General features: G+C 36.2%; 1 protein-coding gene across 1 annotated transcript; it reads right to left on the bottom strand.

Moving 5' to 3' along the window:
* Positions 1-850: 850 nt before the first annotated feature.
* On the bottom strand, positions 851-3,593 carry LOC133807401 (U-box domain-containing protein 30-like). The gene has a single exon (XM_062245721.1). It carries the CDS (start codon positions 2,822-2,824, stop codon positions 1,475-1,477), a length of 1,350 nt encoding a protein of 449 aa, XP_062101705.1. The 5' UTR covers positions 2,825-3,593; the 3' UTR covers positions 851-1,474.
* Between the last annotated feature and the right edge of the window lie 12,253 nt (positions 3,594-15,846).

Consider the following 15,846-nt stretch of genomic DNA (forward strand, 5'->3'; position numbering starts at 1 on the left):
TGGAAAGAATAGATGGGAAGAAGAGCCCATCTTTATTTAAACGCTACGTGCATCCAAAGACAATCTAATAAAAGAAAATCTCAAGTATGATTTTGTTGTTGACAACCAAAAAATATCATTTTCATGACCCTATCTTCTTCTTCTTCTTTTTTACTTTACTTCATATTTTATTTCAAAATCCACTAGATGGTAAAGAAAATAGATTCCTGGAGATGCAGTAGTTTCTGCAGTTGCCCCCACAATTTGGAGCCAATATAAATGTATATAATATACATGTTTTTGGAAAGATTGAAGCAACTATTCAGTGAAAGCTATGAGCTTTCATGTCTTTCTTTTCAATTCAGCTAAGCAGTGAGTAGTGAGTGAGTGAGTGATTTGAGTGAATGAAACGATGGGTCCCGTCCTCAACACTTCCCGCAAAAGGATAAAAAAGGAAGTACACCATTCACCTACTTGTCTAGTCATCTCCAAAGTTAGCAAAAGTGTTTGCACATGCAGTGTATGTGTATATGTATCTATATATCTATAGGACCTGCAACCCACTTCCCCTCTTTGTGTCAATGAAGCTATAACAGTGTAAAATCTCCATTTTGATGAGAAATATCAACAACCCAAATCAGACTTGGATTGTATAAATCAACAATGTAAGTAGAGCAAGTACTTGGGAAAATGAAACGTGTTCCATAACCAGTCGAGAAGTAAGTTGTGGGACGCAATCAAATTGAGTGTGGGACATTCCATATTTGAATGGAAAGTGAAACTGCACTACAATATCGCACCAAAAACCAACTTATAAATAAATATGTATCAAAAGAGTAATGCAGAAGCATAAAGACAGAAGAAAGTGAAATGATTAAACTAATTTCATTTTACATATTGAATGGATATCTTGAAGGACAATGCTCAATGGATTTCCAAGTCTTTACATTTGTGGGGTCAATAGCAAAACTCCCACTAAGAACGAAAAAGAAAAAAAGAAAAAGAAAAGAAAGAGGCCTTCAGACCCTTTGGACTATGAACTAAAGAGTTACAAGAGTAACATGGAAGCAAGCAATTCCTCAACAATTACAATTGCAATTGCAAGCTCCAAGTTTTTTTTTTCCCACGAGCGAGTTCCCCTCCTACAAGTATCTTTATCCAACAACAGTTAAAAAACTTTCTTCTTTCTAGCTGGGTTTTATTGGAAAAACATTGACAATTTAGACAAGTGAACACCAGCAAACAAAAAGGCCGGACATAATTCCGGTGTCCACATTATGATTCTTCCTCATGAATCTTGAATCAATTGTTGGAACTAAAGTACTTTTATACTATATACAGGAGAGCTGGTGTTGTACCTTAAACCTCCCTATTGCCACACTGGGGGGTTCATCTGAAAATCTTTGAATTCAATCCAAGCAGGTCATCATCATCTCCTTAGCCTCAAGTCACTTGAGAAAGAGGTGCGTATAACATACAAGAAAACGTTTCCCAATCACTGAATTGTCCTTGTAAGCTTACACTTGGAAATGAATAAAGTATCTGTATAATTTAAGCTGCAAAGCTTTAAAAGCTCAGCGGACCTTTGCTTCAACACAGGACCACAACCACTTTGAATAACAAGGAGAAGTTTTGCAGCAAGACCGGCATCAACAGCCACTGATGAGCATTCCTCCGGGGCAAGTTTGCATACAGACCATAAGATTGATAGTGCATACTGAGTACAGCTCTCTGATATTCTCATAAGAAGCCTCACCATATTCGGTATGGTGTTTGAACAAACTTTCAAAGCTAATATTCCCTCAGGTAGAGTTGATAATGCATCCAGAATGAAAAGAGCTAATTCCAAGCATTCATGATCAAGAGAAGGCAACAAATCAACCAACTGAGGAATAGCACCAATCCTCACAATCAAACCCCTTACTTCCTCATGCAAGCAAATAGTTTTCAAAAGGCCAAGTCCAGGCAGGACACCATTTTTATGCCTCTTATCTTTAACAAGCCTCATCAGTCCCACCAAGAGGCTATGGCTTGAAACAATTTCAGATCTAAAATCCTTTTCTTCCATCAGAGTTTCAATCAACTTAGTACAACTGATTTTCGTCTCTACAGACCCTTCATTCAAAATGTCCACCAATAAAGAAATCTTCGCAGGTTGCATCAAATTCGTTTTCGATTCTGAGTCGAGGGTCAAGTGCACAAGAATTCCAATGGCTTCGGCCCCAACTGCGTGTGATGTAAATGGACCAAGTAGAGAAGAAATTGCAGCAACCCCACCTTCTTCAATCACTGTCTTCCTAGCAGTGGCATGTACTGCCACAACTTGTTGAAGCTCCTTAAGGGCCTGGACTCTAGCTTGACCCTTAACTTTCTTCAGTGTCTCAAGAAGCTCTGAGGCCCTTCCTTGCACATCTTCTGACCTCTTCTTCATCAGCAAGTACTTCTGTGAAAACCAGGTGATGATAAGATGGTACAGGGTTCGATTTGGGGTGACTGAATCGTCCCAAAGCTCCTGCATAGTGGTGGGGCAAGTAAGGTGTCCCAAGTTGAACCATTTAAGAATGTTGGACCTCTCATAAGTTTGACCCGTGCAAAGGGTCACAGGGTCTTGCATTGGTTCCAGAGAGATTGGACAAATGAACACAGAAGGGACCTCAGACAAGTCAAGCTCTTCAATCATCTTCTTCAGATCCAATTTTTCACCAGCACCAGCTCCAACAACTCCACCACCAATACCACCCAAGACTCCATCTTTGACGGCTGTATCCAGATCTAGAACATGCCCATCTCTACCACCGGCAAAACCAACAACCCCATCCCTCTTTGAGGGCTGATACATCGGCATGTTTGAAACCCAAAGAGGAAAATAGACCACCCAAAAACAAACACTAACCCAGAAAAGAAAAACCCCTTAAAGAAAATCAATACAAGGACAAGCACCCTTCAGGGCACATTACATCTGGCTGGCACATGAAGTGTGTGAAAAGGGATAAAAAGAGAGAACAGAAATTCCTCAAGTTTTTATTTTTTATTTTTGCTCACTCATTGACAATCACAAGCAAACTATACTACTCTCTTTATTGCACACTCACACACACACACACACACCACCTGTTCCTTTAGCTTTCTCTGATCCCTTTTTATGGTCAAAAGCACACCATTTCCATCATCATAAAACACATCATAAAACACATCATAAATACATAATCAAACTTCTTTCACTTCAAGCTCAAGCTTCAAAAGGGTTAAATCAACAACCCCTTTTAACCAGAACAAAAAAGATGTGCCATAAAGCAAGAGAAAGAAAATTTAGACCATTCAAAGAGAAATAAACAGTGCAGAGAGTAAGACCACTAAATAAAAAAACTAATTTTCTTTTTGAGAAGAAGTACTATAGAGATTGAGAGAAAAATAAAATAAAAATAAAAACCCAGATCATAAAAAAGAAAAATAGGAGGAACTTGAAGAGCCTTAAGAGGAAAAACTAAGAAAGAGGCCGTACCGCCATGTGCCAAAGAAGAAGAGAACAGAGAAAAGCCATATCCCCCTGGCAAAGGCTTCCTCTTTGGCTCTGCTTTTGGGCAGTTGCTGAATGAAAACCCTTCACGGAAAATAATAAAAATAATTATTAAAATAAATTAATACAATCACACTGTAAAATAAATAAATGACATAAAAAAGTGTGAGACTTTGAAATATCGGGTGACCGGGAGCTACGGATTGTAGCCGGTAACTTAGGCCCTCGTCCCGCGCACCACACGTGCAGTCAATTAAATTGTTCACTTTAATCAACCATTTACCTGTTATTTTTACTTGCTAGATTCTTCCACTGTCCGTCCGTTCGTCCATACGGACTCCTCCAAATGACAATTATATCCCTCTCCTACCTCAACCATTTCCCTCTTATTAATTTTTTTTCTTAAAAAAAATATTACTTTTTATAAAGGCTTAATCGTAGACATGGTTTTCCAAACAATGGACTTATTTTCTTCTTTATAGTTATTGTTAACAAAAATATGATAGCAATATCAAATTCTTTAATGGCTTCAATTGATTATATAAACATGGTTCAAACATATCAACTTTGACCAAATATTTTGCTTTCAGTTTCTTAAGTTACTGGGCACCATTTTTTTTTTCCAAATCATTAATGCTGAAAGTAATTACAATACACAATTAATTGTTCGTACCCAAACGAACTTACTTTGAGAAAAATATATATCAACAATTAAAGATCATTTTATGAGGACAGACATAGGACAAAATGGTCTTTAAAAAAAAGTGACCGCACGTAGGAAGATGATAAGAATAATCCAATATTACTAAAATCCATACGACCCACACGAGTGACTAAACTTTGGGTCCGACTCCAAGCCATGGTTAAAAAAAGTAAGTCCATCCCGGGTACGATGCCACCACAATCTCGATTTACCAAATCGAATATTTTCAGATACTTTTTTCTAATTAAATTTTTTTTTTTAAATAACAATAACCCAAACTAAACTTTAATGTAAAAACACCAGCTCAATTTTTAAAGAAAAAAAAAATAATAATAAAAAAAGAAGTGGGTCCAGTCAGCGAGGCTTTATTATAATAATATGATTATGAATATAATTAATTAGGTCCTTTAAATAATAAAGTACCAGCTAAGCATTTGACCGTGACAGTTTTTGCTTTGACTGTACGCCTACTGCTTGCTTGGCTTATCCGGTCTTTGCTTTGACTGCTTTGCTCACTCCATGCACTCCAAGACGTTCCTGCTCCCTAGCCTCCCTCCACCAATAATCTACTGACACGTGTATTATGGGAAACGTGTCACTCAGGTTACACTTCTGTTTTTATCCCAATTCCTTGACCAGGGTGACCCCCCTTACATTAGCAATTTCTTTTAAACTTTTTTTTACCATTTATAGTTGTAATCATAAAAATAGATTGTCCTTTCCATTTCTCTTATAAGTATTTTTTTTTATTCATGGATTGAATTAAATGTATCATTATATTTATATCTTTTCACTTGTTTCTTTCCTGACATTTATTTTGTCTTACTGGGTTTTTATTTTTAGGGTACTGACATATGAGAAGGTGGGTGGGCTGTAAATTTGGGAATTAGAAATTGGGTGTGTTTGGTTTGATAGGTAAAACTAAAAATGCTAGCAAAAAAGGTAAGAAGAAAAAAAATGGTAATGTTGTTATTATTAAAGTGGGGACGTGGGTTTAGGGTATAATGGAGGTTAGTGTAGGTTCCAGTCTGGAATTTTAGGCTGGATTGGAATTGTATTTATTTAATTGAAGCAGAGATTTATGTACATTATTCTATTTAGACTATGATCCACATCCAGGGGGTGTGGCCTTAATCTCTGAGCACATCTTTAAGATTTTATATTATATATATATATAAAAATTAAGATAAAGAGTTTTAACATGATCCAGTCTATATTATTGTTCACAACCTATTGGAATCAATCACAAGACCATATGCTGCTACTTCATAGGTGTCACATGACCCACTAAAATCAAATTTAATAAGTTATTATGACTTGATCTGCTAGAGTTTTATATTCCATTGAAACATGTCATGGGCAACCTTCAAATTGTTAGCTTTTTAAAGGGAAGGAGATACTACTCTTTTTTTTTTTTCTTTCTATTATTATTATTATTTATAAAAATTAAAAATTTCTTGAAAAAAAAATCGAATTACACCTGAAAGAGTTGGAACACTAGATGTGGTTTTTTTCTTTTTCTTTTTTTCATATGAAAGAAATGTATAAGTTTTTAGGCAAACGTTGAATGGTTGCCGTTATTTACAATTTTTCTTTTATATATATAATAGAGAAAGGAATATCCGGTAATATTCTCTTTATTTGGTCCTTATGGGCCTGGATTAGTATATTGAAAAGTGGGCTACAAATTCAGACCAGATGGTACTACTTCATGGCAGCCTTGTCCATTGCAGCTCTTGGGGAGCTAAACTAGACAAAAATAAAAATGGGTGAAGCCCATTGGATCCAAATTCTATCACGAAAAGCTCAGCCTAGACCAAATCCAAAGGGCCTAGATCAAAATGTCTTGTTTTTTAGTCTAAAATGTGAACAAGTGTACCTCAAAGATAGATCAAATAACAGAGGAAAAATCCCTATTCCACCTAGCATAAAATTTACAATCCAAAAAGCTATATTGGTCAAACAATGAGCTATTATGTTACTAAGTAATTAAATTACAACTATTTATTTAAAATAGAAGGATAAAAGTTATTGTAACAATTTGGAAAGTTGCTCAGGCAATATGGACTTATGCTCTCGCAACTTAGACAAACAAAAAAATTATAAAGTAAAAATACCACAGTAATATTCTTACGTGGTTCAGTTTCCCTAGTCTATGGGACCAGAGAATAAACTTGATAAGAACAATTATCACAAATACAAAAAAATACGCCTAATTTAATTAAAACAAAACTCCCTCTTGTTCAGTACTGCAAGTATTCTTGTAACCAACCTTCCACCAAGTTTGTTGGATCATTGTGTAGTATGAAATCCCTTCAATAAACAATAAGAATCTTTTCCCAAAAATGCAGCTCCCTTCCTCACGAAGAAAGACTTGTAAATATCTTCTCTCAAAGACACAAGGTTTCCTTGTCCCAAGAAAACTAAGTAACGAGAGTGCACAACATCCAATCCAATTACAAACACATATTAAGATGCTTGACTTAATCGTACAAAAGAAATAGAAGCATGTTAGGACTGACCTTGGTTAGTTCTACAAATTCTGTTAGGAGGTTACATTTTCTGGTTGTATTAGCAAGCCTTTGTAATGTGTTAAATTCTGTTATAACAACTTATAACAGAATTCTATTTCAGTGTATGTATTTCTAGAGCTTCCATAAGCTTCTCTGGTTGTATATAAATACTCAGTAATAAATTCTTGAAGCTCAGTTGTTGATTGAGCTTATTTTTCTCAGTTTTATTAGTTCATCTTCTCACTTTCTCAACTGGTATCACGAGCTTCAGGTTCTTTTTTTCTTTCTCATTAATGGCGTCTTCTTCCATTGAAGATCCTCGAGCATCTGCCTCCACTTCCGCTGTTGCTCAAGTTTCTCAAGCTGCTGCAGTTATTCCGGCGAACCTTGCACCTCTCAATCTTCGTCTCAATCGTACCAACTACTCTTTCTGGCGTTCTCAGGTGCTTCCATCCCTTCGTGCACATCAACTTGAAGGTTTTCGCACTGGCGATCACCCTCCACCTGCCGTTGCCATCATTGATCCTGCTCATGCTTCTCGCTCGATTTCGAATCCTGCCTTTCAAGAATGGATGCGATCGGATCAATTTCTCATGAGTTGGCTATTCAACTCGATTTCAGAGGAAATAATAGGTCACGTTGTGCGATATGTCTCTTCTGCTGAGATCTGGTGTGTTCTTCACCAGATCTTCTCCACCAAGTCTAAGGCTCGTGTCCTGCAGCTTCGTACCGCTCTTCAGTCCACAAGAAAAGGATCAACTCCTATTGATGAGTATATTCTCAAAATGCGTTGTCTCAGCGATTCCTTAATCGCTGCTGGTCAACAAATCTCAGAAGATGAACTCATTCTCTACATACTGGGAGGCCTCGACTCTGAATATGAAGCCGTGGTCATCAACCTTACTTCCCGTGATTCTATCACGATGTCTGAAGTTCAGTTTCTTCTTCAGAATCAAGAAATGCGTTTAGAGTAACTTCACTCCGTTTCTGGCGTTGATCTACAAAATCCGTCAGCTAACTTCGCCTCCACCACCAAGAAGCAGTCCTTAACCAACAACTCCTCTGTTCCTCCAGCCAATCGCGGTCGTGGTTCAAGTCATCATGGTCGTGGTGGTCGAGGTCATGTCTATCGGAATGCTAACTCTCATCCAATCTGTCAAGTGTGTGGCCGCCTAGGTCATATGGCACTGAAATGCTATCATCGGTTTGATCTCAGCTATCAAGGTGAAGAGAACTCTAGTGCCTACAACTCCACTGCTGATACTTCTCCTCAAGCACTCATTGCCACTCCAACTACCGTTGCTGATTCCCAATGGTACATGGACAGTGGTGCTTCCAGCCATGTCACTGCTAATGAGTCTCATCTCACCAAGAAACATGACTACAAAGGCAAGGAGAAGCTTGTAGTAGGTAATGGCTCCAGATTATCCATTCATACTATTGGTTCTACCTCTGTTTTTGCCAATAAATCCATTCATCTTCGTAATATATTGTTTGTGCCTAAGATTAAAAAGAACCTTATTAGAATTTCCAAACTCACTCTTGATAATAATGTTACTGTTGAGTTTACTTCTAACAATTGTTTTGTGAAGGATAATGTCACCAAACAGGTCCTTCTTCAAGGCAAACTTCACGAAGGTCTATATCAGTTGAGTGTCCCTACTCCAGCCTCAAGCTCTCCTGCTCTCTCGGCTTCCTCTTCAAGTATTCAACATTATAATGCTTTTCTTACTTGTTCTAATTCAGTACATGATACTATTCATCCATGTAATAAGTCCATTGTTTGTACTTCCCCATGCCATGTCCTCTCATATTGCTGCCTTATGGCATAATAGACTTGGACACCCCTCTACTATTGTATTGAATAAAGTCCTTGCTAATGAAAAGATTTCTTGTTCTAAGTCAAATATTTCTTTCTGTGATGCTTGTCAATATGGTAAAATCCATCAAATGCATTTTGCTACTGCCTCAGTTAAAACTACTCAACCCTTACAAATGGTTCACTCTGATTTGTGGGGACCTTCCCCTCATTTATCTCCTGAAGGATATCGATTCTATATCCTTTTTGTTGATGATTTCACTCGTTTTAGTTGGATTTTTCCTTTAAGGGAAAAGTCTGAAGCTTACCATGTTTTTAGTGTGTTCAAAAAATTAGTTGAAAAACAATTTGATTTAACTTTAAAAGGTTTGCAAACTGATTGGGGTGGTGAGTATAGAAAACTTTTACCTTTGCTTCAAAAATTAGGTATTGTGTTTAGACATCCTTGCCCTCATACTCATCAACAACAAGGTCGGGTTGAAAGGAAACATAGGCATGTGACAGAGATTGGTCTTACTCTTCTTTCTCAAGCTAAAATGCCACTCACCTTTTGGTGGGAAGCCTTTGTTTCAGCAGTGTATCTCATTAATCGGTTACCCACTGCCACTTTGCATTTTAAATCTCCTTTTGAGTGTCTCTACAAGTACAAACCAGATTATAATTTTCTCAAAGTTTTTGGTTGTGCTTGCTTTCCCTTCCTTCGACCTTATAATCGACACAAATTTGAGTTTAAAACCTCTAAATGTGTGTTCCTTGGTTATAGTCCTTTTCATAAAGGGTATAGATGCTTACATCCTTCGGGTATAATTTATATTGCTAGAAGTGTTACATTTAATGAGCATAACTTTCCATTTACCACACTTTTTTCACCTTCAATTGTGTCAAATTCTTCTTCCATGCGTGCAAATTTCACTGCTCCTGCTTTTATTATTCCTACTAGTACTAACTTTGCAATAGGTGTTACCACTCTTGACACTCCATCTAGCTCTACAAGCTCTTTTTTCTCTTCTCCCTCAACTGATATTGAAGCTTGCCTTGGTGAAGCACCTGCTGGTTGTCAAAGTCCTTCAGCAACAACAAATGTCCCTTCCTCACCACCTTTGGCTGTCTCCAATGAGCCTTCTCCTTCTTTGGTTTACACTGACCATCTTGGTGCTTCTCAACAACCTCATTCTAATGATCTTGTTCCCCATCACCCGCCTTCCTTGCCTAAGGGACATCCAATGCAAACTTAGTCAAAATCTGGGATTCATAAGCCCAAAGTTTATCTGGTGGCTGCTTCTAATCAACAAATAGTTGCTCAGCCCACTTCAGCCAAAGATGCTCTCACCATTCCTGAATGGAAAGCTGCAATGATCGTTGAATACTCAGCCTTAATGAAGAACAATACATGGACTTTAGTTCCTTCTCAGCCCGAAATGAAGATAATCAGTAACAAATGGGTGTTTCGCACCAAATACAAAGCTGATGGTTCATTGGATAAGTTCAAAGCTCGCCTTGTGTCCAAAGGTTTCCAACAAACTCTCGGGGTTGATTTTGCTGAAACTTTCAGCCCTGTCATTAAAGCTTCTACAATCAAAGTTGTCTTCTCCTTGGCTGTATCTTTTGGCTGGGATATTCAGCAAGTTGATGTAAATAATGCATTCCTTCATGGTGCTCTTCAAGAGAAAGTGTTCATGAAACAACCTACTGGTTTTGTTGATTCTTCTCACCCTACACATGTTTGTCAACTTAACAAAGCTATATATGGACTTAAACAAGCTCCTAGAGCTTGGTTTGACAGGCTCAAATCTGCTCTCTTATCTTGGGGTTTCCATTGCTCAGTTTCAGATTCCTCTTTATTTTACACCAAGAAGAATGGTTCTGTGATATTATTGGTTGTCTATGTTGACGATATACTCATTACTGGGGAAAACTCTACTCTCATCTCTCAGCTCATTTCTGATTTGCACAATCAGTTTGCTTTGAAGTCTCTTGGTTCAATACAATATTTTCTTGGCTTTGAGGTGCTTCGTACGGCTAGTGGCCTTTCCCTTACTTAGTCCAAATATGCTCTTGATTTACTTAAGAAGACAAGCTTAGCTGACTGCAAGGAGTGTCCTACGCCTATGGTGCTTGGTAACAAGCTCTCTTTTAATGACAGCCCTCCATTTGACAAACTAGAAATCTATCGAAGCACCATTGGAGCACTTCAGTATCTTACTCATAATCGTCCTGACTTGGCCTTCTCTGTTAACAAACTTAGTCAGTTTTGGAAGGCTCCCACAGTTAATCATTGGAATGCTTGCAAAAGAATCTTGCGGTATGTCAAAGGAACTCCTCACCTTGGCTTACACTTTACACCTTCCTCAGTTCTGAATCTTGAAGCTTTTTCTGATGCCGATTGGGCATCAAGTCTTGATGACAGAACCTCCACAAGTGGCTTCTGTGTGTTTCTTGGTCAGAATCTCATCAGCTGGTGTTCTCGTAAACAAAGAGCTGTCTCTCGATCGAGTACCGAGTCCGAGTACCGGGCTCTTGCTTCTGCAGCAGCTGAATTGATTTGGTTACACTCTTTGTTACAAGAAATTGGTTTCCCTCTTCAACATCATCCTCCTGTCTTATGGTGTGACAATCAAGGAGCTCAATCTCTTGCTCTCAATCCGGTGTTTCACTCCCGCACCAAGCATATTGAAGTCGATGTCCATTTCATTCGGTCTCAAGTTGCTGCAAAAAGGCTTGATGTCAGATATGTCTCCACTGTTGAACAACCTGCAGACATTTTCACAAAGCTAATTTCTGGACCAAGGTTTCAGTATTTGTGTAACAAGCTACAATTGGCTCAGTCCAAGTTTAGCTTGAGGGGGGGGGGGGGGGGGTGTTAGGACTGACCTTGGTTAGTTCTACAATTTCTGTTAGGAGGTTAGCAAGCCTTTGTAATGTGTTAAATTTTGTTATAACAACTTATAATAGAATTTTGTTTCAGTGTATGTATTTCTAGAGCTTCCATAAGCTTCTCTGGTTGTATATAAATACTCAGTAATAAATTCTTGAAGCTCAGTTATTGATTGAGCTTATTTTTCTCAATTTTATTAGTTCATCTTCTCACTTTCTCAACTAAGCATAATAAGCTTTTCACTATTTAAGAATTACACAGATGTGTTTGATTTTTTCACTTTATAGGTTGATAATAAATTCTTCATAGTTATCAAATTAATTCTGCAAAATCAAAGGCCATCTTTAGATAGGCAATATTGTTAAAAAGTATAATTTATCCGAGCAACTTAATTAGTAGACTCAACAAACCAATCATAAACCTAATTCATAATGAGAACTAGGTTTATTTTTTACATTCATATTTCCTGCATTGATTAATAAAATATATAATATTCTCAGTTAAATAATCAATTAGAAATATTCACATGAAAATAATTTACGTGCTTTTTTATTATTTTTTTTAAAGAAAGAATTTCCTCAAATAGAAAAGTCAAATGGCAATCCATTTGATTTTGAGTGAATTACAGCTGCACAAAAACGAGGTCAACAAATAATAAATCATATTTATTCTAAAAAAAATAAAGAAAAAAAATTATGTGTTTAAATCTAGGAATTTTCTTTCTATAAATAAGAACGCATAATTATTCTTTTTATCTTATAATAACAAGGAATCATCATATCTATTCATAATACAAAAACTACTAACTCACAATATCACACGAGTTAATATAAATAAATAAAATTGTACGTTTTGTGGTTGCTACAACGAAATGTAATTCTATCGGAGCAACTAAAACCATTAATAAGAACCCAAAATCTTGTATTCTTTTTAGAATTCCAATTAAGGGTTTTACAAGGTGAAAGCACCCCTCTAACATAAAATGGGCCTCAAATTTGTAAAAGTATCATAATTTATATACAAACTAGAAAAATATCATTTATATATACTTAAAAAAATTACATTATGATTTTTTCAAATATATATATACTTATAAGAAGACAAACAGTAATTCTTTTATTGTTTTTTTTCTTTTTTAAATTTACATCATCAATGATTAATTTTTTTTTTCAATTTTATGACTTATATTTCAGTTTTCTTAGGAAAATAGTTTATGTTTTATCAATTCTTGCAGGAAATAGTTGATGTTTCAATTACTTAGGAAGTGTTGATTTTTTGTTCAAAAAATAATCTAAACTAAGCAAAATCGTAAAATTAAAAAGAAAAAAAATGGTTGATGTCGAATAAAAGACAAAGTTCATGTGAAAAAATGAGCAAAAAAAAATTGAGTCATATTTTTTATTTTCTTTTTAAATGTAATATTGATTTTTATTAGTTTTGGATTTTATTTATTTATTTTAGATTTTATGTTTTGTTAATCAAATTTATAATTATATTTATAAAAAATAAAGATACTAATGCATTTTAAATGAGAGTATTTTTGTCTTTTCAATAAATTTTTTGACTAAAAACATGCGGAACGTCCAGTTTTGTCTATTTAATTTAATTGAAAGTTATTTTTAGCTTTTTTGAAAATTCATGGCTAAACTTGGTAATAAACTTAAACTAAGGGGCCAAAATAATAATAAAAAATATCATATAATAATACCTATTTTTTCTTTAAAAAATTATGTATTTGGTCATTTTCAAATATTTTTTTTTACCTTTTATCTTCACGTGTTCTTAAACATACATGTAACTATTGATTATCTTTTTTGCTAATAACTAATTAAAGAAAAGCTTAAAGAAAAGAAGATGAACACGTGTTTTTACGTGGTTCAGGTTGCGAATTAATCTTAGTCCACGAGTCACTTGTATAGGATTTGAAGAACTTGCAAAAATCAAGTTCTCTTGAGGGTTTCAGGCAGCGTATGGGCTCACTCTGAAACTAAAAATTGGGATCATTTACAAATGTGTACCCTAGCCCTATTTATAAGCAGTTGGAGCAATTAAGCTCATTGATTGGAGTTGATTACAATTATTATCCCTTAATGGGGATTTGTTACATAATAATGAACATTCTTGTAGTAAATGAGCTGGTGGGCTCCAGCGTATCTTGGTGAGCACATCTTTGGGGAATGTTAGCCCACTATTTTGTTGGGGGAGACGATGTCAGAGTGGTAGCTGCATGTTTTCCCATGTTAGACGGCATTGTGGTGCATCCATTTTGCTGCTTATACAGAATCGACACCACGATCCATGTGACAGTGGGTGTCAGAATGCTGTCTGTGGTCTAGGGTCATCGTGCTTGACACCTAGCTACCCTTCTCCTGAGCCGGAGGAAGGTCCTCGTAGACCTGGAGGAGATGGTCTTGTAAGACTTGGAATACCATCTTGGAACATGGTCCTCGTGAGGTGGTGCTTCTAGGAGGAAGTGCTCCTTAGGTGCGGGTGGACCCAAGTTGAAGGATGGTTTTTACCTCCTGTGGAACCCAAAGTGGGCTCCACGAGACTTCACCAGCTTCCGTAGAACCCTAACTTCCTTTAAAGTATGTCACATGTCATTTGGTGAAAACGTGAACAATTGTAACCAAAAATAACTGAAAACTCTATGATATAAAGTTATTTAGTCTTCTTTTACACTTGATTTTATAAGAAAAGAGTGTTGAATTGAGTCTTTAATCGTTAATGTTTTAGTTAATTTGATCTTTGTATCTTGTGTAGTTTAATTTTAGAGTTGAGTTTGTTTTAGCTATTTTGGACTTAAAGAATTATTTTGCTTTCATTTTATGTGATAAAGGAGCGCAAGCTAGTTTGGGAAGCAAAACGAGTGGAAAATTTGGCAAGAAATAGTGGAAACATGCTGAAATATGTAGTTTTGCTAAGATGATTGTTGCAGCATTCTGGAGCTGCATGGTCAACTATAGCCCAGCTGGAAAAAGTCACTGCTAAGTGGCTTTGCCAGCTAGCGTGAGGTGTAAAAATAGCCACATGGGCACTCTTATGTCAGAATTATGGTGAACTAAAGAAAGGTGGGCCTAAAAGGGGAAACGTAGTGGATTGAGCTTACTAATTTTAGAAGGGAATTGTACCCTAGGGTAAAGAGGGAGCATCACATGAAAGAGGGGGGAGGCAGCCATATTTTGGGGAGATTGGGAGAGTTGCAAGTACAGGGTGAGAGGAGGAAGGAGAAGAACAAGAAGAGAAAAGAAGATGAATCTTACATCACCATTGAAGAAATTTTGTTCTTACTCTCTCTCTCTCTCTCTCTAGATTTGTATTTCCTCTTTTGATTTGTGAATTTTGATACTCATGGGCAGAATTGAAAGTGGATTTATGCTCTTTAAATTAGCCATGAACTAATCTTTTCTGGCTTGAATTGTTGATGAACTCTATGTCTTAATTCTAAATTTCTAGCACTTTATTTTAGTAATTTACCTATTGTTTATTCAATTGTGCTTAATGATGAATTCTTGTTATTGCTTGATTGCCAATTACAAGATATTAAGTTATATTTATGTTGGGAAGTTTGAATATAATGGATATATTTGAATGACATAAGTGGATAATCTTGTTAGATTATGTTTGAGAATAGCATAGGAATGTGTTATTTGCCTTGTGTAACAATGATGAATTGCTGCTTCATTCTGGATTCTTTAACTTGATTGGCATAGGAATATGTTAAATTAAGTGGAAAATTAATATCACGGGTCTTAGAAAAGTTCCATGCACGTGTTTTGAATTCTTGTTAACTCTGTGTAATGCCCCCAAAATCCCTAATAAGGTTTATGACCTTGATTAGGAGGTCGGGATGGCCATAATTGATTTATTATGCCATTAAATGATTATATGCATGTTTATGTGAATTATATTATTATATGATGATAAATGCATGCATATGGGTCCACATTTTATTATAAGGGCATTTTGGTAATTTGACCTGTTGAGGGCGTAATTGTGTATTTTCATGCATGTGGGTGAATTATAAATAATACCACATTATATGTGGATTTTTTCGAGCCATTCGGCATGAGACGATCTTTGATTGCAAGTTATCGGTCTGGTCATAACGGGGTTAATTTCGGGACTCGGGGTGAGTCTCGGGGTGATTTGAGGATTATAATATTGCTGGGAATTAAAGGGTAATGGGATATGAGTTATTAGCATTGAGAATAACGGGAATTGGAGGGCGTTAATTTGTTAAGGATTTTATTTAGGCATGAGGGCATTTAGGTCTTTTCACCCTAAGCTTATAATTATCCATTAGAAGGCTGTGGAAGTGAACTAAAACAGAGCACCTCCTCTTCCTTCTCCCGTACACCATTTCTTCTCTATTTCTTCTTGGATTTTGAAGCTTATTTTGAGGAACCAAGTCAAGGAACCAAGCTGTGATAAGCTAGG

The sequence above is a fragment of the Humulus lupulus genome, chromosome 1 (genome assembly GCF_963169125.1).
Source record: "Humulus lupulus chromosome 1, drHumLupu1.1, whole genome shotgun sequence".
Taxonomy (NCBI): domain Eukaryota; kingdom Viridiplantae; phylum Streptophyta; class Magnoliopsida; order Rosales; family Cannabaceae; genus Humulus; species Humulus lupulus.

Bases quoted from the DNA above. Each gene is read 5' to 3' on its own strand.
- LOC133807401 (XM_062245721.1), bottom strand. From the start codon at position 2,824: ATGCCGATGTATCAGCCCTCAAAGAGGGATGGGGTTGTTGGTTTTGCC.